We start from the raw sequence: 22412 nt of genomic DNA, 5'->3' as shown, positions 1-22412 counted from the left end.
ATTTGTGCCTTAAGTCGATGTAATTCTCTCTCCTCTTATTTTGTCTGATTTAAACCTTTAATCTGTCTCTGTTACATCAGGAAATCTACAGGCTTTGCCCTACATGTTCAGTAAATTTGCACAGCAGATCTACAGTAGATCGTTTCTGTGGTATATCCACTGTGTCTTGTACTGTGTGATCTGTGCTGGAATTAAAGAACAGAATCTAAAATTGTTGCCACGACTTTGGCAAACAGTAAAAGACTCATAACAAAACCAATGATGATGGAGAAAGAAGATGTATTTGCATAAAGACTTTACCCGTATTGTACATTTGATTCATGCCCACCTCAGTGGGAACAACTTCAGTTGGTTTTATTAATGTGGAAATCTGTACTATCTACTTGCAGTTTAAAAATGTTTTAGCTGTTTTATGTGGAGCTACTGTAACTCAAATGTCCACTGCTGCATGCATTTACAATGTGAATGTGAGAACTGGACCATTGATCAGTGGAAAATAGTGGCCTGGTCTGATGTGTGTGTGTCATTTACTTGGAGATGAGAAGCCAGCAGTCTTTTTGTTGCAGCTGATCTGCGTAAGCAAGGAAGCTTTAGTTTAGCATAGTAAACGTTATAGTTGAAATATCCCAATAAATATTGCATTTCATTTTGGAAAGATTTAAAAATTACAGAAATGTTGAACCTGCAAGTCGAAAACTTAAAACTTGAAAAGCTTTGCTAGTTCTTTCAACAGCTTTTAGTTGAAAGACAATTGGAATTAGGAATGTTACTGATTCATTGTTGCTGTTACTAATTTCACCGATTTTAAATATAGTAAACATTAAGGTAGATGGTAAGGGACATGCATGTCAGAGAATACATCATACATTCGCTGTGATACCTGATTGCACCTTTAGGTGGAGCCTACACAGGGCCACACATAGACACAAACAAGCACACTCACATTCACACCTACAGACAATGTAGAAAACCCATACAGCACACGGAGAACATGCAAACTCCACACGGAGAACATGCAAGCTCCACACGGAGAACATGCAAACTCCACACGGAGAACATGCAAACTCCACACGGAGAACATGCAAACTCCACACGGAGAACATGCAAGCTCCACACGGAGAACATGCAAGCTCCACACGGAGAACATGCAAACTCCACAGGGAGAACATGCAAACTCCACACGGAGAACATGCAAGCTCCACACGGAGAACATGCAAACTCCACACGGAGAACATGCAAGCTCCACACGGAGAACATGCAAGCTCCACACGGAGAACATGCAAACGCCACACGGAGAACATGCAAACGCCACACGGAGAACATGCAAGCTCCACACGGAGAACATGCAAGCTCCACACGGAGAACATGCAAACTCCACACGGAGAACACGCAAACTCCACACGGAGAACACGCAAACTCCACACGGAGAACACGCAAACTCCACACGGAGAACACGCAAACTCCACACGGAGAACACGCAAACTCCACACGGAGAACACGCAAACTCCACACGGAGAACACGCAAACTCCACACGGAGAACACGCAAACTCCACACGGAGAACATGCAAACTCCACACAGAAAGATCCCAGGCCCAGATTCAAACCCAGGACCTTCTAGCTGTGAATCAACAAACAACCCTCTTAGCTGTTTTCAAACCACAGAAGTATTTTCAGATACAAATGAGTAGTTGTGTTGCGCTTGAATGCTGACTGTTGTGGATGGGTGAGGTGGTTTTCAGTGTTTATGTGGGTGAGAGCACTTTCAGGGTTAAACATGGAAAAGGCCACCATGACAGAGACTACTGTAGCAGCTAATGCCTTCTGACAAGCACGCCTGTAGTTTAAACTGATTGGTTTTCTTGTATGCAAGCAGCATCTTGGGCATGGGAAACACTTGTTGCTCATGTAACAATGCTGATTTTGGGGGGAAACTATAAGCATCAATATTTAAAAGTGGCCAACAAATATTCGATTATTGGTCGTTAATCGATTTCATACATTTGCGATATTTGAAGGTTGTTTCTTTTCTTTTTGTACTGTAACCTTTTCTCTGCAGACAGTTCTTACAGAGGGAACCGACAACAATGTTTCTTGCAGGATGAATTTACGGTCTCTTTTGGTTTCTTTCACTGTCCCTCTATGGCCACACTCCTCTACAGAGTAGTTTTTTCCCTGCACATCCATTTCTCTTTCTTACATGCCTTTTCCTCCTTTTGACTTTGTAATATCTGTCAAATGGGATTCCACAGCTTACAGGACAGACATGTCGACACTCAGGTTAGGCAGCAGCATGAAGGTAGGGTCATGAAAATGATCCCATGGTGTCAATGCGAACTTTGGTTCAGATCACATCCACCAGCCTTTCCAAGCAATAAAAAATAAATGACGCCACGTGTTCTCTTCTAACTTGCTTTTTTTCCCTCCCTGTTTCCTGTCTCTTTCTGTCACTCTGCTTTGTGAACTCTTTGTCTTTCTATCAATATTTCTCGCTCTCGCTATACCATCGCCCACTCTCGCCTGCCACCGCCGCAGTGGTGGGTCGTCTCTCATCTCAGGGGTGGCTAAAAATAGAGAGAGACAGAAAGAGAGCGGCAGAGAGAGACTTTGCTGCCTTAATGGGGAGGAAATAGTGAGCTGGAATGTCTGTGGTTCCACTGCCTGCTTGGCAAACCGGAGTCATGCCTCCCTCTGTTTGAACAGCGGTATCAGAGGCTTAATCTGTCTCATCACTGTGATCCTCTTCATGTAGAGAGGTGCTTTCACCTGTTCTACAACACCTATGGTTCTTCAGAGTACAGTGTTTTATCAAGTCATATTTGGGCCACTAGCTACCTTGGCTGCTTTGGCAGACAACCAGACAGATTTTTCAGAGCGAAGTGTGATGCAGACATGCCTAGATATATATATATATATATATATTAATGTGATAATACTGACACCACACTGTACTAAACAGAATTTTTTTTTCACTGAAACTAAAATGATGGCTATATTTGAAGTATCAGGTTTCACTCTGTCTAACTAACAAGTACAGTCAGTCATTCAGAGAACGTAGATTTCCTGCTTCACTAAACTATATATGGGTAGCCCCCGCATAGGAAACCCCAAAACAATGGATTGCACCTGAAAGAAAATGCACAAACAACCACAACTTATTGTATCAACTTCAGTTGTTTTCTTGCATGACTTTTGGAGTTAATACTAGGAATGTTGATGATTAATTGTTCATTGGTTAATTGTCGTTATAAAAATCAAAACCTGTTAACGCATAAGGCAGAAGACATGCATGTCAACAAATGGAATGCAGATTAGCTTGTTGTACCTGGTTGCTCTGCTAGCTGGATCCTCTTACTGTGTAATAAGGTGGGAGACTGCAGTTCATTTGCTGCATTTAATACTGTAGTAACTTGAGGCGGTGGCCACTCAGACTGCAAACATTTTTGTGTTGAAAGTTCATTGTCAAATTCAAATGGTTGTAGTAGCTTGGAGATCATTATTTAGTTGTGCTGAGTTTGGGATTGTGATTGTTCAACACGGTCTCACGGGGATTCGTGAAACTGTTACGTAAATTTTTTGTTTCTTTTTCGTGCGCACCAACACGATTTCGTCATGTTTTTCGTGCCGCTCACCACGAAATGTTTTTCGTGCCGCTCACCACGAAATGTTTTTCGCTGTGGTAATCACAGCTGAAAGTGGTTTATACCAGCGGATTCATGACGATCTAAGCTGTTCATCGGCGTATACTGCTTGTGTGATCGCGTTTGCGGCCGCCGGACATTCTTGAAATTCCTATGCAAATTGGTAAGTGTACCACCGGGCTATGGTTAGGTTATGGTTAGGGTTATGGTTAGGGTTATGGTTAGGGACGATGTCATGCAAAATATAGCGTTGGATTCGCCATGGTTTTACATTAAAAATATAATACACACATTCGTTTGAAATACGTTCTGGGTGGCACGAAAAGTCCGCCGTTTAAAATACATTGGTGCGCATTTCGTGGTGAGCGGCACGAAAAACATGACGAAATCGTGTTGGTGCGCACGAAACCGAAACAAAAATTTACGTAACAGTTTCACGAATCCTCGTGAGATCGGGCTGGATTGTTGTGGATGAGCAAGGTGGTTTTTGGTGTTCAGTTATCCCACCATGAAAACTATCTGAGAGTGTTTTAAACCTTTCCAGCTTCATGCAATTTAGAAGTTTCTGCAACAGTTGCGCTGTACTATGGCTGACCCTGGGCTCTGATCCCAATCGGGATAAGTGAAAAGCAACATTTCACAGTGCTGTAATTTAATTGTCACAAATAAATGCCACCCTTTGTTTCCCTTCACGTCACCACTGAGGTGTAGCAATGCCCTCCCAGGCTCTTAACAGGGAATTCTAATAAAGAATGTCAGCTTAGCTTGCACTAAATAATGAAATATTTGGCTGCAGGACTGAAATAAGCATTAATCTCATAAAATGTTGACACCCCTTCTGTGGAGTTAAACAATGAGAATAAATGCAGACAGAGAAAAAAACAAATAAATGCAAATTATTATTATTATTATTATTATTATTATGTTTGTTGTAAATCACAAACTCAAATGCTTGGATGTTTTTTACAAGTTAAAGTAGCTCTAACCCACACCTTCTTGTTTTATTGATTGGACTTCAGGTTTACCAGCTCCTGACTCCAGCTGACTTTTGCTGATGTTATGGGATGAGGGTTCATGTCCTTGTTACAGCCCTACACCATTAGTGTTTGCATGTAATACTAAATATGGGCAAGGACAATGATTTATGTGTTAGTTAAAACAGACTGTTCATAATTGTAATTTTGATGCAAATCTAAACAGAGTTTTTAAGATTAATTACCACATAAATTCATTCCAAAGCCTTCACTTCTCTTGCCACTCTATATCCCCGTTGAACTGGATGAATTGCTCAAGTGAGAAGACACTTGAGAGAATTCAGCAGCTGTTTGGGAATTAATAATGCATCAGCATGACAGTCACTCTGCAGATTAGACAGGGATGGATGGAGATCAAATAACGCTACTAAATGATTGTCTTTCTCTGCCAAAATGTCAAGACTGAAACCAAAGGGAAATGACTGGAATGATATTGTTGGAGCAGCCACGGTCACAGTCTGGTCAGGTGTTTGTTGGCTGTCAAATGTGAACTGAAATAACTTAAGAGCAGACAATGGCGATATTTGTTGATCATAAGCAGTAGATTGTCATTTAGAGTCACATTGGATTTGTCGGTTACTGAGACCCTGCATGTAAAATTTATTTTGGTAATAAATGTAATTTTCCACCTGGAAAATTAATAATGAGGGGTCCAAGCCCTATTAAGGCTGTGATCCTCATTCAGATTTGCACAAACACAGTGACAAAGTATTTTAGATTTATTGTGAGCAACTTTATAGATTCTTCAATTGTTATGAATTCCATTATTCCATTGCTGCACTATTCCATAGTGCCACAGCTGATGATTTTGGTTATTACACATCGTAGAAATGCTTTGTTAAAAAGGTGTTGCACAACAGAACTTAGACAGCACTAGAGCAATGAATAGGCTGAAATGACTGAGTTTGTTGCAAAATGTTCGAGAATTGTTAAATAATTGGATCATCACTGGACTCCTTATTAATAAAAAAAAATGTTTTTTGATTAGTTTCCTTTTTACCATTAGAGAGCAGGTCTATTGTAAATATGGGCAAAAGTGGGCTCAGCCTATCCAAACATGCCTATTTGATCAGAGTTTTCTTTCCAGCTAGTGAAAAAATAGCACAGATAATACCGGCAGTCTTTTTAACTTCTGATTCAGTGGCCGGCTAGAGTCTGAAAAACACATACGCAAAACATCCAACCTGCCCAAACTCATGTATACATTAAAACAAACTCGTGTCCCACATGTTCACTTACAGTTATTGCTTAGACAAGGTAGGGAGGAATGTATTGTCACCGTGAAAACAACTCAAAAGATGTGCAGAGGGTGATACACGGCTATCTTGTAGTGAAAACTGATGAAAAACTCTGTTTGTTTCTTCATTTTATGTAACTGTAATATCAGCTATTTATTTATGATAATGAGTATTACAACAGATTTAGTCAGTTCATACAACATGTGACTATTAATGGACTTAGCATGAAACCAAAATTCCAGCATTTGTTAACAAACCTAAATGCTTCTATATGTTTATAGAGGATGTGGGATGCATTAATAAAACGACTTGTACTGAAAATATATGTTTAAATGAGTCTTAAATCATTTGGTATCAGTGGCCTTGTCGGTGTGCTTTAGAAATTTTCACACGGTTCTGACCTACTGAGAGGCAGTAAGAGCCTGTACGGTCAATGAGATCATGTTCAGCTTCAGTATGTTAGATTATAGATCAAAAGTAACTATATCTATCAAAGGACTGCAACACTCTAATCAGATTTAACTTTTAAATAACTGTCATTTCTATAGAACTTAATTTGGCCTACACATAGACTACATTATTAGACAATAGTATAAATGAATATTGTATTTGAAGAGTTCAATTGGAAAAACAGGTAACTCCGTTTTCAGAAAACTCATTTTTTATTGTTTACTTGAGATGATATTAATTATAACACCTATAATTTATTTTTTTCTCTATTTTGTCATGTATTTTTCTACTGAGTCAAATCCACTCAACTTCAGTTTGATTGATATTATCTCAAGGAAACAATAAAAAAAAGTTTTCTGAAAATTTATCAAAACGGAGTTATCTGTTTTTGCAAATGAACTCTTCATTTCATGTCAACATTAGTCACTGTCATCTGTCTCTCTGATACAGCTCGGCTTAATATTTCTTTTACAATAATTATACGGTATTTATTTAAGTGTAAGGTTTTAACTTTCCTTGAAGTGGTATTAAAAATGATCATTAAAAACCTCAAATCTGCCATCTGCTGACACTGAGCTCTGTAGACAGAGGTCATGGAAAGGTCCCGATCATCATTATGAAGCCAAAGAACAGGTTCTGGTGATGAAGTCGCACAATCAAAAATCATGTGTTTAATTAGAAATTATAATTGATTGGAACTTCTCCAGTAATTAAAGAGAAGCAGGCCGCCCCTAGCGTAGCCTAAAACAACTTGTGAGGTTTGACAGTGCTGTGATAAGAGCAGCGCGGTTCACCTCCTCTAATGCTTTTGTTAATTAGTTTGTTGATTAATGCATGTTTTCAAATTGCTGTTCATGCACTACAAGCTACTTGGCTATGAGACATATCTTTCTCATGTAATTTTACTCCAGCAAGGAACACAGCGGAGTGAAGTGACAGCGTACATTTGTCTGTCTGTCCGTCTGTCTTTCAGCAACATTACTCAAAAACGGAATGTCAGATTTGGATGAAATTTTCAGGGAAGGTCAGAAATGACACAAGGACCACCTCATTAGATTTTGGCAGTGATGCAGCTTATAGTCTGGATCCAAGGATTTGTTAAAGATTTCTGTATCGTTGCGAGATAGCGACACGGCATCACTGTAACCATGACAACGAGTGAACGCTACGCCAGCTGCCTGCTGGTGATCGCATGATTGTGATCCTTCTACAAATCCACCGCTGTGGACTTATCTGGATTTATCTGTTAGAAGTTATACAAGGAACAACTGATTCACTTAACAAGTGCAAGATGTTGACTTTTCTCAATCAGCAGCAAATCCTCAATGAGATATAAAACCTTTGCTTTTCTTATTTTGTTCCATGCATCAGCCGACCGGAAAACACCAGTCTTTAGATCTGTTCCCAGGTCTGGAGTAATGAGACGGCAGTAATGGATCTCCAGGGGCTGCCGGCACTGTTCGGCTGGTCTGGACACTGGTGGGCATACATCATTAGCCCATGTTTTCACATTGCTAAACACTCATTAGGAGTGACAAGCACACACTTTACAGCGGTACAAACAAGCGCACAAAAGCACACAGATAGACATGTAAATGCAAAACACACAGTGCTTATTGATTCTGGGGCTGTGAAATGTCAGAAGTGTCATTGCTGAAGTTACAGAGGAACTCTAGAATAGTGATGTGCTGAAAAATCACGATTGTGCCAAATTTAGCCCTTTGGATGTGTGTGTACGTGTATGTGTGTGTTCCTCATATTGAGACAGAAGCTGAAAAACAACAGAAAAAGAGAGAAGAACTGAAATAGCATCAGAGATAGTGGAAAAGACATACTGATGTAGAGACTGGCAGCAAGAAAGAGAAGCAGAAATACCGTAAAGGCATACAATGGAAGGCAAAACCAAGTGCTCCTGCCAATATTCAAGTGTTAAGAGGACTTAGTGGACTTATTTCAATCCTGGCAGCGTGTTCAAGTGCTAATTATTACTTCAGCAGTAAAACAGCAATCCAGGACTGAATGGATGTATTACATCGTTGCTCTCCAGACCATTCCTTGGAGCGTAAATTTAGTCTTTGAGCTGGTCTTCAAGGTGGACTGAGTTCTGTATCTCTTTAATGGTAGCACGGGCAACATTAATAACTGATGACAGATTATTATATTTTGTTTGCCTGCTTCTTGCTGCTGTGCTTGATTGGAGCAGATAGTAGGCCTGAGGATGTCAGCTCAGAGCAGACAATATCTGAACAACACACTGGTTATTTCACTGCTTGTTAATATATTTGTTTGCAAAAAAAAAAAAATTCCTACTTGCAACGAAACATCCTCCCTGCCCTTTTTCCCAGGATTTAAGCCTTTGATGTTTGAGCATTCTGACTCATAAATATATAAAAGAACAAGCGTAGTAGATTGCACATTCTGATTGACCTGAGATTTGGTTTATGGATTCATAACAAAAAAAAACTTTCTATATTTTTTTTGTTTTATCTACTGTTCTTTAGTTTTTCAAATCTAGTTTAATTCCTGTTGGCCACCATGTATGTAGCAGGCCTAAAGCATATAGGATGCCGACCTGATTAACCCATCGGTCATGTGTCAAATAGCTGGCTAGCTTACTGCTAACTTTTATCTGCCTTCAACCTCTAAAACCTCATGGCCCCTGTACAAATGATAAATCCTTTTAATAGCACAACGCAGTTCTCATAGAGCTGAAATTTGTGTTTACTCTCCAATGTTTTCTGTTCATTTTTGTATCCGTTCTTTCGATCTTCCAGCTACACTGGACTATCAAGTGAATTTAGCATTTGTTTCTGCTTTAACTTGTCCTTTTTTCTCCATTTTCTCCTTCTCTCTCTTTTCTTTGTTTTCCAAATTCCCGTGGTTTTACCTCTCTCTTTGCTCTGCCAGCCAGAGGAGCTCACAAATGTTCTGGAGATCTGCAACATCGTCTTCACCAGCATGTTCTCCTTGGAGATGATCCTTAAAATCACAGCTTTCGGCTCCTTTAACTACCTGAGAAACCCCTACAATGTCTTCGATGGAGTCATTGTCATCATCAGGTACAAGTGAAATGCTGCATAATGGGCGTTTGCTGTGATTGTTTCCTACACTTGCACACTTATTTCAGGCATGACGTGCAGTGTTGCATACAGTAGAGGCCCACATTTCAGGCATTGCTCTGTTTTAAACTGTTATACAGGTCAGACGTCCTGAGTATATTGTATTGAAACTGGAAAGAAAATGGCTTTAGCTAGACAAAATTATTATATTCCTCAAATGCTGACTGCTGTAATTCAGCCATCATACTTGTTTTTTGGAGGTTTGCCAGACTGTTGTGGAAAGAGGTCGCGCAGTTAAATTATTTATGCTTTGTCAAACTGTTGTCCACCTCGTTGACATACACCACCTGTACCGTATGGATTTGGATGCCAAAGCGTCAGACGGCAGCAAACAGGTTTTGTCTTTTGTTGTTTGTGCCTACAGCTTCGGGTGAGTGGCTATGCCTTTGATCTGCTGGCATTTTTTTTCTCCATTTCATCTGGTTAGGCGCTTTTGTCTGTGATCCCCATTATAACCCTGAGATCAAATACACATCAAAGCAAGTAAAACCGAACAAGATCAAATGTGCAGCCCATCACAGAAGATACGTGTTGATTGAACATATCTACATCTGTGTTCTTATCTCTTGCAACATCACCAGTTTCCCTCTCTTCATCTATCTGAATGTCCTCAGCTATTCATGCAGAGCTGCTCTGTATAAGTGCTCCTATTCAGTCTTTGTCGAAAATAGCCAACGCTATTTTGATATGCTGAGTGGAGCCTTTGATAGCTTCCACCATCAGAAGACAAATTTCTTTAAAGCCAGATTTTCCACGAGGGAACGGTTCTCTGTTCTTAATAAATATCAACCAGAACGCAAAAAGGCGATAAAGTACAAGTTCAGTGATCCCCTGCTGTGGTTGTTCTGCAGCAGCAAACAGTAATTAACACATTTTGATTAAAACAATTTAGGAAAGAGATTGATGCAGTGTCCGAAACGTAGGAAAGCCTCAGAAGCGGATGTATTAATTCCTGGAAGATAAGATAAAACAAGCATTTTTTCAAGAATTAGTCATGTACTCGGCTCAAATCACTGAAAAATTTAGATGAATTTAAGAAGCGATGCATTCTGGAGACACACGTGACTTACAATGAACCAGAACACTACTGGCCGTGGATGACATGACAGTCCACTGTACCTGCTGTATGTGCTCACCTCTGATGATGAAGCTGAAATCCGAGAAACTGCAGTTTGAAATTATTTTTTTCAGGAAATCTGACTCATTCTAGTTTCCCACTTCTTTCTAATTTGAAAATTCTATATACACCCCCTGTCAGAAGTTTTAGGACACTGTCTCATTCAAATAAAGTAGAACCTGTCCTCCAACTTTTGACAGGGGGTGTATTTCATCATATGGATGTGATCAGGGCAGGACTCTGATCATACATGTAAAGTTTCAGGCAGATTGGAGCATGTTCAGGGCATTTACACAGCATTTGAAATTTCATGGCGAAGGATCAAAATTCCAGAGGCCGCCACGGACACGCCCTTTGACTTTGGAAAAAGATTTTAATAACTTTGGATCATTAAGGCCTCCTGTATGTAACGGCTGAATTTGAGGTGAATTGGAGTTTCCCCCGAGGAGGAGTTCCCTCTAGAAAAAAAATGAAAAATGGGCAAAATCTGACATTCAACCCAAAATATCTCACTTCCTGTTGGGTTTGGAATGTGGCTGTCACTAACTTTTTTGTTCAGCCTGATGTGCTGCATATGTGTACCAAATTTGGTAGATACACCCCCTGTCAAAAGTTGTAGGACAGGTTCTACTTTATTTGAATGAAAAAGTGTCCTAAAACTTTTGACAGGGGGCGTATGCATAGGCGTCAGTTTAGGGGGGACGGTGGGGACGTGCCCCCCCCACTTTTTGTCAGGGGTCATTTTGTCTCCAACACATTCAAATTCTTCACATGTAAGCCGTTGTAAACCCAGTTATTTTCAGCAGTATAGAAAATTCCGACGCTCCTGAACGCACCATCCGCACTCGGCCGAGAGTTGCACAGACATGCAGCACACCTTCGTGAGGTTAAAAAAAAACGTGCAGATACTAAATTTGCGCCCGTGCCAAGTGGAAGCTCCGACCAGAGGCGTGCAGGGGCAAAATTTCGGCCCGGGAGAATTAGTACTATAGCGGCCCACAGACCCCTTTAGACGCATGTACCGATAGCTTAGCAGGTTGAGCCTCCGTCTTTGGTGTGGTGGTTGTGAGTTTGAGCCCAGCCTGTGACATTTTGCTGCCGTTCTTTGACATTTTCTCAAAGTGCTGTGGTCTCCATCCCCCCCACTTTTAAAAACAAACTGACGCCCTTGGGCGTATGAATACACTTTGCAGGGGCAAATGATGTCTGGAATATCATCCCTTAATTCTAGAAATTACATTCATTTTGGGTGGATTCATACTTCCAAATCTGCACATAGGTCACATGCCAGCATTCAGTGCCAACACATGAAGTCCAGAGGCTTGTGCTGTACAGGGAATGGTAAGGGTGTAGAGGAGGGTGATGATGGCAGTTTGCATCCTGCAACAGATGAATGGAACTTGCACCTTTTTTGTTTCCCACAGCAGCAATGTTTTACTTCTAACCGCAACCCAGTATTTTACATAGTTTCCAAGACCCGGTCATAGTTAATTTGTATTAACTCCTTTCTGTCCTTCGCCTTGCCTTTATTGTGCTTCCAATTTACAGCTTTTCTAGAAAGTAATAGCTTCAAGAACCATTAAATTGGACATTAAAAACAAAAGAAGTCATAACATAATTCACAATTTTGCTTCTCTATTTTTATATAAAATCACATATTTGATCATTTTATATTAAACAGCATTGATAAAAAGTAGCATTGATAGTTGCTTAATGATTTATTAGTGCCTCTTTAATATTGCCGTGTTGTCTTTGTGGCTTGTGTTTCTCCCCTCAGTGTCTGTGAGATTGTCGGCCAGTCCGATGGCGGTTTGTCTGTGTTGAGGACCTTCAGGCTGCTGAGGGTGCTGAAGCTGGTGAGATTCATGCCAGCTCTGAGGAGACAGCTGGTGGTCCTAATGAAGACCATGGACAACGTGGCCACATTCTGCATGCTGCTCATGCTCTTCATTTTCATCTTTAGGTAAGGAGTTATTGTAAATGGGCGGGGCGTTTGTGTTGGTCTGACTAGTTTCTCCTGCTCTTTATCATTCTTTTGTTCTCACAGTGTTTTGAGTTGTTTTCAGGGATATAACTATGAAAGAGGTCTTTGTTTACCCTCCGCTTTTATATGAGTATATGTGTGTTTGCATGTGCTGGCTCGTGTCTTTTTCAAAGTTCTGTACACCTGCTTAATAGCCACCACTGAAGCGCAGAAGGTCACAGTGTTGCGCAGCAGCTGTTAACCCTGGGTGCGAAATAACAAGCAGGCACTTGGAGATGTGGTTAGGTTTTAACAAGCAGACACTCAAAGAGCGACAGCAACGTAACAAGAACGCATTTGGAGATTCTCAAGCACCGACACAAAAACACTTTGAAATCTTTAAAGGTCTTTGAGTAGACGAGCAATATCCACATCACTTGCTGTCCTTGTTTACCTCCTTTTCAGCTTCGTTTGCCAATCAAACGTGTTCCTCAGATTTTGTTTTGTATGACATGGCGAAGAAAAATGACCCTGAGTTAATTTCAATACAGTCTCAAAACCTTTTGTGTCCTCAGACATGCCTGAGCACACAGGGTCCACTTGCAAATACAAGCACTTACTTTGGCATTATTCTACAGATTGTAGTTTCAGAAAATGATCCCGTTGAGATTATGCTCAATTTGTTCTGTTATAGGATTTATTTTAATGTAAGAAGTATTTTGTTTCAAACATTTTCACATCAAGATTAGAGTCTTATTTATATATTGGTCAGCTGCTTAGTGGCTGGCATCGGCCTCTCACAGATATATTGTAGTGTAGTATTTGTTGTTCGATATGTGCCGATGGGAAACAGTATTTTTACTTTATTTTTTCCCAGTGCAGTGCAGAAAAAGATGCTTGGGTTAAATTAGAAATAATGTCACATAGTTTGTGTCCGGTGTTTACGATAACTCGAGATATATCCGATGATCAGAATTTTTTTACTTTCTAAAATGGGTGTCTGTACTGGCTCTAATAATCGCATATCATTCGGGTGAGTTACAGATCATAGGGAGGTAGGCAACTCCTCTGCTCTGAAGAGGTCTGTAGAGGCTCAGAACCAACACTCACTTCTTCTGAGACATCTTCAGGATCTCCAAGAGGGCTTGAAATTGTCTTTTGTGAGCATCCCCCTTGTTTGTTACCTGCTGCACAGCGCAGATGAATGACTGGAATAGAAGTCTTCATCGGTTGTCTTCTCAGGGTGACCCAAATGATTCCATGCAAAATTTATAGCTTTAAGAGTCTTTGCACTGCAAAAACTCAACATCTTACCAGTGTATTTGTCTTATTTTTAGTCAAAATGTCTCATCGCACTTGCATCCCATTCTAGCAAGATGGAAGGACTTGTTTTAAGACAATGCATCATAAATATCTTGTTAAGTCAAACAATTTTGAAATTATCTTGTTTAACCCTCGTGTTGTCCTGCGGGTCTAATTGACCCATTTTAAAGTTTGAAAATGTGGGGAAAAAAATATATTTTCACAGTGAACACTTTAACATTTTCAACATTTTTGGGGAAATTTTTGAACATGTTTTGATGGAAAGAAGAAATGTTAAAAAAAAAGTTTCTTTAAGAACATTCATGAAAAAAATCAACCAAAATCCAGCGAATTTCGCAAGATTTTGGTTGATTTTTTTCCCGAATTTTCTTAAAGAAAATATTAAAGTTTTACTGATATAAGTGTAATCACTTTAGATATTGTTAGGATTTTTTGGAAGATTTTTATTTATTTTTTGAAAATATTTGCAATTTTATTTATGTATTTATTAAATTTTTATTTCTTGCCAAATTTGGGTATTTTTTTTTAAATAAAAGGGAAACTTTTAAGGAATTTTCTTCCTGAAGATTTTGCAAATTTTTATATATTTGGGGAATTTTTTGCTGAATTTTTGGATTTTTGTCAGACAAGTTAAATAATTTTTTGGTGCCGTAAATGAGGACAACAGGAGGGTTAAGACACCTAAGCTTGACATTCCTGGTAAAATATAGCTGAAAATAAGTCTTCGCAGCTAATTTTGAGATCTCAAGATTCGAAATATCACATCTTATTTCTAGAAATCCTATGAAGCCATTTTTCACTTGTTCTATTGGCAGATTTTTTACACTCATTTCAAGGTAAAAGTTCCTTGAAATAAGTTATTTTTTTCTTGTTTTGAGAGGGGCATTTTTCCAGTGTGGTCACTGTTGAGTAATTGCTCTGGGATGTATCAATGTTCTTGTGTTCAGATACCCTAAAGGATACTACACCGTTTTTCATACAGCAGCTAACAATGTGATGCTAACAGCTAGCATCCAGTCACAGTCAGTCTTTAACCACGCCTAAATTTAACAGTTAAATCACTGAAATCGTGGCGAGTGGGATGTTAAACTTTCCTACTTTATACAGTACATGCTGCAGTCAGGTCCTCAGATTTTCAGCAGCAATGGAAGTGAAGTCAGCAGTCCCATGTTTCTTCACAACATCATCAAGTTGTGTCTTTTGTTGTCGTTTTGATTGAGAGACCTTTTAGCAGCCAAAAATACAGACTGTGCTTCTAAGGAAGGGGAAAGAAAACCTGTTAGCGTATCTGTGGAGAAAAAAAAAAGTAAAGAGTGCAAAAAGTAAAGGAGTCATAACACTTCCAGAATCCGTGGTCTGTGGTGTTCTTTTGCCTTTGTAATTTAATTAATGATCATGTTTATCAACACAGCTTTTAGAACAATTATCCATAGCAATACTGTTCCCAGGTCCTGGTTACGTAAGACATGTTTTGCAATTAGCATTGCTCACTAGACACTTTACAAAGGCAAACAATGCCATGAAAATATAACAATAGTGTGCAGTTAACAACACATTAAAAAATCCATTTCTTTACTTTGAAAATCATCCGTGTGGCATTCTGCAGTGACAACAAGGCCGTTGGAGCAGATAACATCTTCTGTAAACACTCTTTAAGTTTTAGTTGAATTCAGACATTTACATTTATCCTCATAATCCCAACCAAGAAACTGTTGTAGTTGAAAAACAAGTGATAACACAAAGAGTTTCATATAAAAGCAGCTTAGACATGGAAAAGCTTTAATTATCCAAATCCTCTCCAAGCACTCTACAAGTACGAGCTGTGTTATTCATGCCCTGAAAAATGTGCAGCGATCCACATTTAATTCTAATTTATGCAGATATGTTTATTTGTACGGCATTTCCTGTTGCAGTATCCTCGGGATGCACATCTTTGGCTGTAAATTCAGTCTGAAGACGGAGACCGGAGACACAGTACCAGACAGGAAGAACTTTGACTCCCTGCTGTGGGCCATTGTTACTGTTTTTCAGGTGATGAACTACATTTCTCTGTATATGCAGATTACATTTATTAAGCGGTTACACATACAGCTCAGATAAAAAAAGTACCCTCTTGGCAGTTTTCAAGTCATAAATCATCATCAGAATAATTTGGCTTTTTTGGCAAAACAATCCCCAAAAAAGATTTTTTTCATGTAACTGATTTCTACAAAATATTAATTAATTTAAAAGATTAAATGGAAAACATATGTTTGCTGAAATATTCATGATGATGATGATGATGATAAAAAAACATCAAATGTAAACTACTGATCTATAATAACCCACGTGCAAAATGTCTTTGAATTAAACTCCTTAGCCTGAAAATGAAAATTATTTTAGTATCCGCTAATAACATGTTAGCATAGTGGCAGAATTCTGCTAATAATTGTATTAATAAATGTACGTATGTGTGTTTATCGATGTAATTCTCTGAAGATTCTAACCCAGGAGGACTGGAATGCGGTTTTGTACAACGGGATGGCAGCCACGTCACCGGTTGCTGCTCTTTACTTTGTGGCCCTCATGACCTTCGGGAATTACGTCCTCTTCAACCTGCTGGTGGCCATCTTGGTTGAAGGCTTTCAGGCAGAGGTAAGGCAGCTTAGTGCCAAGTCTTGTCACGTGGCTTCTACCTGCTTGTTTCCGTAATGGATCCATGTCTGAATATTTGATTTAAGTGTTGGTGATTGATGTGCTCTGGCCAGGTTTGTTCATCTTTTTTTTCCTACTCATCAAATAATGTTAACCAGGTTCAACCTTCATCAGGAGAGGTTGAATATTTATAATTATCATGGACATATACACACGTGGACAAAATTGTTGGTACCCCTCAGTTAAAGAAGGAAAAACCCACAATTCTCACTGAAATCACTTGAAACTCACAAAAGTAACAATAAATAAAAATTTATTGAAAATTAAATAATCAAAATCAGCCATCACTTTTGAATTGTTGATTAACATAATTATTTAAAAAAACAAACTAATGAAACAGGCCTGGACAAAAATGATGGTACCTCTATAAAAGATTGAAAACTATTTGACCAGAGTGACATGATTAACTCAGGTGTGTCATTTAATTGACATCACAGGTGTTTCCAAACTCATAATCAGTCAGTCTGCCTATTTAAAGGGAGACAAGTAGTCACCCTGCTGTTTGGTGAAAAGGTGTGTACCACACTGAACATGGACAACAGAAAGCGAAGGAGAGAATTGTCCCAGGACATCCGGAAAAAAATTATAGACAAACATCTTAAAGGTAAAGGCTATAAGACCATCTCTAAACAGCTTGAAGTTCCTGTGACAACAGTGGCTCATATTATTCAGAAGTTCAAGACCCACGGGACAGTAGCCAACCTCCCTGGACGTGGCCGCAAGAGGAAAATTGATGACAAATTGAAGAGACGGATCGTTGGAATTGTATCCAAAGAGCCCAGAGCAACCTCCAAAGAAATTAAAGGTGAACTCCAAGGCCAAGGTACATCAGTGTCAGATCGCACCATTCGTCGTTGTTTGAGCCAAAGTGGACTTCATGGGAGACGACCAAGGAGGACACCACTGCTGAAAAAAACTCATAAAAAAGCCAGACTGGAATTTGCAAAAATGCATGTTGACAAGCCACAAAGCTTCTGGGAGAATGTCCTTTGGACAGATGAGACCAAACTGGAGCTTTTTGGTAAGGCACATCAACTCTATGTTCATAGACTCAAAAACCAAGCATACGAAGAAAAGAACACTGTCCCTACGGTGAAACATGGAGGAGGCTCAGTAATGTTTTGGGGCTGCTTTGCTGCATCTGGCACAGGGTGTCTTGAAAGTGTGCAAGGTACGATGAAATCTGAAGACTATCAAGGCATTCTGGAGAGAAATGTGCTGCCTCGTGTCAGAAAGCTTGGTCTCAGTCGCAGGTCATGGGTCTTCCAACAGGACAACGATCCAAAACACACAGCCAAAAACACCCAAGAATGGCTGAGAGAAAAGCGTTGGACTATTCTAAAGTGGCCTTCTATGAGCCCAGATCTGAATCCCATTGAACATATGTGGAAGGAGCTGAAACATGCCATTTGGAGAAGACACCCATCAAACCTGAGACAACTGGAGCTGTTTGCTCATGAGGAGTGGGCCAAAATACCTGTTGACAGCTGCAGAACGCTCATTGACAAATACAGAAATCGTTTAATTGCAGTGATTGCCTCAAAAGGTTGTGCAGCAAAATATTAAGTTATGGGTACCATCATTTTTGTCCAGCCCTATTTCATTAGTTTGTTTTTTTAAATAATTATGTTAATCAACAATTCAAAAGTGATGGCTGATTTTGATTATTTAATTTTCAAAATTTTTTTATTTATTGTTACTTTTGTGAGTTTCAAGTGATTTCAGTGAGAATTGTGGGTTTTTCCTTCTTTAACTGAGGGGTACCAACAATTTTGTCCACGTGTGTATTACCCTCTAACCACAACACATCAACAAGCCTGTACTCCACAGTAATTCAGTTGTTCCACATTAATGCCAAACTCCTTATAACCAAAACTTCAATATTTAAAAATGCGTGAGTTTATAAAGTAATGGAGCAGCACTTATCTCACAATGATATGACAACATCCTGCAAACAAGTGGCACATTTCTACATAATGGAAATGACGTGTTGCTTGTGAACTGTTGGCTTATTGCAGCCTGTGATTTACACACATTTTCAAATTGCAGCAGTTCAGTGTTTAGCCTTTCTCCTTCCCTCCACCCTTATTTTCCCTGCATGGTGTCCTCTCCGATGGGCAGCTGACATCCATCTGTCTGCATTCTTGAACCGTAGACTTTAGACATTTCCGGAGACCTTCACAGCTCAAATCAGTCTGGCTCCTGTGCCCCACATGTTGATTTTCATAATCATAGAACTGAGCAGACTGACATGCTAACAGCAGGTCTACACAGAATGCGTTTTTCAGACATCCGTCTTACAGCGTCTGACAGAACTGAAGCAAATCAATCCAGCCGTCTGCACAGGCCATGTAACTTTAATTTGCACTGTTTGTATTTTAGCACAGCCCAAAACATGTTTCTATGCTTTAAGGCAGTTTTCCTGTGTTTTACGTGTATAGATATGTACTGAAATCTAAAAGCTGTCCAAACACAGGTGACTTACCATTTCGTTTGCCTGAACACATCCTGAGGTGACACCCATGCAGCAGTGAAGCTGCAGCTGCTCTGCCAACATGCAGATTTACTGCAGCTCAGTGACTAAAATGCAATGCAGTGAAAGCTGCATACATGAAAAATCTCATAATGTCAGCAGTGTTTGGTGTAACTTCAGAGTCTATCATTCATGGTCACAGAACAACAAGGCACATATGTTGCAACCAGAGAAACATGTAAAGCTGACTTCATCAGTCGTGCTTTTATCTACTCAACCAGTAGCTGTTTTAGCATTTTAAACTTAAATACAATCCTCAAGTACATAATGCTGGCGTCAGAACCTGTGCTTTTTCCAGTGTAGGCAGTGAAGTATATCAGGGATGAAATCCTCTTCAACATATAAAAAACGCACTCCTTACAACTTTAGATTCTGCATATAATACCTGATTTATTTTTATTTTTTTAATGTAGCTGCAAGGGGACACAAGCCAGTGGCTTACTGTGCCGGTCCCAAGCCCGGATAAATACAGAGGGTTGTGTCACGAAGGGCATCTGACGTAAAACTTTGGCCAAACCAAACATGCGAATCAAATGTATGACTTCCATACCGGATCGGTCGAGGCCCGGGTTAACAACGACCACCATCGGTGCTGTCGACCTACAGGGTGCCGGTGGAAAATGGACGACTGTTGGTCGAAGAAGGAGGGGGGGAAGGTGTGTTCGTAGGAGGATTTTAAGTACTTAGGGTCAACAGTCCAGAGCAATGGAGAGTGTGGAAAAGAGGTGAAGAAGCGTGTACAGGCAGGCTGGAACGGCTGGAGAAAAGTGTCAGGTGTGATAGAAGAGTTTCAGCTAAAATGAAAGGAAAGGTTTACAAAACTGTGGTGAGACCAGCCGTGTTGTTTGGTCTGGAGACAGTGTCCCTGAGGAAAAGACAGGAGGCAGAGCTGGAGGTAGCAGAACTGAAGATGCTGAGGTTCTCTTTGGGAGTGACCAGGATGGATAGGATCAGGAATGAGTACATCAGAGGGACAGCACATGTTAGAGGCTTTGGAGATAAAGTCAGAGAGGCCAGACTGAGATGGTTCGGACATGTCCAGAGGAGAGAGAGTGAATATATTGGTAGAAGGATGCTGAGTTTCCCACTGCCAGGCAGGAGGCCTAGAGCAGGGGTGTCAAACTCAGTTCCTGGAGGGCCACTATCCTGCATGTTTTAGATGTTTCCCTCTTCCAACACACCTGATTCAAATGATCAGCTTATCATTAAGCTCAGCAGAAGCATTATAACGAGCCTGATCTTTTGAATCAGCTGTGTTGGAAGAGGGAAACATCTAAAACATGCAGGATAGTGGCCCTCCAGGAACGGATCTTGACACCCCTGGCCTAGAGGAAGACCAAAGAGGAGGTTTATGGATGTGGTTAAAGAGGACATGAAGGTAGTTGGTGTGAGAGAAGAGGATGCAGAAGACAGGGTTAGATGGAGGCAATTGATTCGCTGTGGCGACCCCTGAAGGGAAAAGTCGAAAGGAAAAGAAGACATAATACCTGATTTTTTTCTTCAGTAAAAAACATAATCCTTTAGATTTTTGTTGTAGTACAAGCAAGTATTTCTGACAGATGATGAAGCATCATTTTCAATGTTTCAGATTTGTTGATATGTAAACAATGTTAAAAGAAGTAACTTGTGTATAGCCTTCAGCTATGAAATGATAATATTACATAATAATGAAAAAGCAACTCTTCTTCTTTAACTGAACTAATAAAAACTAAGTCCAATAATATGTTATGCTGCTTGTAGGAGTGGAAGACTGGCATTATCCTCTGATCATTAACTGTGTAATTTGACTGTCTGTATAAAAGAAAAAAAAAGAAATAATTCCTTGTTGAACAGTTTTTTTTTAGATGTATATCAGTGCTACTTCTGACTAAATTGTCATATTGTGAAAATAATGTGCAGCCAAGGATTCAAAGTGTTCAAAACCCATTTTATGCTGCAGAAGTAATACTTACGGAATCGGTCACAATTATGATGTCTATCAGCAGCAGCAGTCCAAACATAATAATGGTGCATTTAATACAGTATAATTTCTGAAGTTATCCCTCTGAATGGAAAACACTGCAAAATGATGCTGTCAATCTGCCGTCAACTGTCAAGCTCACAGACGATATCGCTGGAAAATTGTAGCACGGCTGAGTAACCCAGTTGAGTTTTCAAACACAGATCAAAACATTACCATATTCATGGCATGTAGCTGTGATGTGTGAGTTGGAGGTGGAAGCACTGACACAAATCACAAGGCTTTTTGACTGATCTTCCTGAAATGCCAAAACAAAACACAGCCATCAGTCTTTCAAGCTGCCTCTCATTCTCTCTCTTCCCTCACCGTCGGCCTTTTCCCCTCCGGCTCTCATCTGCTCTGTCTCTGCTACTGCTGCTACACACCGAGGATTATTGAGCCAATTTGCTCCCAGAGTGAAGACTGTACAGGAAGTCCCACTGGTCTTAACCAAACCTGTGAGGGTTTCTGGAGTAGTGTGTCAGTAGTTTCAAGGTTTGCTGATTTAATCTGAAGACAGGGCACAGATCTGAACCACTTTGATGATATCAAAAAAAAAATACCTGGTGGGAGGGAATACAGTCTTACAATAATGTCACCCAAGAGATAAAAAAGTCCTGAGTATAGTACAATGTGTCTTTTTAGAGTCCCTTATGAACCCTGTGTAATAGATTCTTTCCTCTCTGTTCTGCTCTTCGTTTCTTTATCTCCAGGGCGATGCAAATCGTTCTTATTCGGACGACGACCGCTCCTCCTCCAACTTTGACGAGAGTGAGAAACACGACTCTGTCAAGTTGTCTGGTGAGAACACATTCCCTTCCCAACTTTACAGTTACGCTCACCTGCAGCTTAATTAGCTCCACTTAGCTAGAAAATGCAGTCAAAAGAGCGGATCTGCAATACTTCCTGTCTTCCTTAGGTCATAATGGCTACGCTCAGACTGCAGGGCTTAATGCTCAATTCGGATTTTTTTGTGAAATCCGTTTATTTTTCTTCGAGTTCGTTCAAATTTCCAGTAAAATGCGACTTGTATGTGATCTCCTGTGTGAACCTCACACGACCCAAAAGGTTCCCGCATGCGCAGAAGAGGACACAACAACGACACGCAGAGAGAATGTTCAGTGTTTACGGAAGTAAACATGGACGCTAACAGCATATTTAGAACGTAATCGTTTTAAGGAGAAGGTCAAGAAGGAAGAGAGCCAGGATTTTGGCCCTGGCGTTTTGTGGGGCAGTGGCAGCAACGTCTGTCCAGAGAACTGTGTGGGTGCGGAGTCGCAGCCAGGAGTGGTGGATAGTGATG

The 22412-nt window shown here is 40.0% G+C and overlaps 1 protein-coding gene across 1 annotated transcript in view; it reads left to right on the top strand.

Moving 5' to 3' along the window:
• Window positions 1-22412, top strand: part of LOC110951180 (voltage-dependent T-type calcium channel subunit alpha-1I-like) — a 285257-nt gene that overhangs the window by 182443 nt on the left and 80402 nt on the right. Inside the window, exons 11-15 of the mRNA XM_051945256.1 lie at window positions 9269-9420; window positions 12375-12560; window positions 15797-15914; window positions 16362-16517; window positions 21823-21910. Of these exons, the coding sequence (XP_051801216.1) occupies window positions 9269-9420; window positions 12375-12560; window positions 15797-15914; window positions 16362-16517; window positions 21823-21910 (700 nt within the window). The remainder of the gene's footprint in view (window positions 1-9268; window positions 9421-12374; window positions 12561-15796; window positions 15915-16361; window positions 16518-21822; window positions 21911-22412) is intronic.

This window comes from Acanthochromis polyacanthus, chromosome 3 (assembly GCF_021347895.1).
Source record: "Acanthochromis polyacanthus isolate Apoly-LR-REF ecotype Palm Island chromosome 3, KAUST_Apoly_ChrSc, whole genome shotgun sequence".
NCBI lineage: Eukaryota > Metazoa > Chordata > Actinopteri > Pomacentridae > Acanthochromis > Acanthochromis polyacanthus.
The sequence above is the reverse complement of the archived record's forward strand: the minus strand, read 5'-3'. Positions and strand labels throughout refer to the sequence as shown.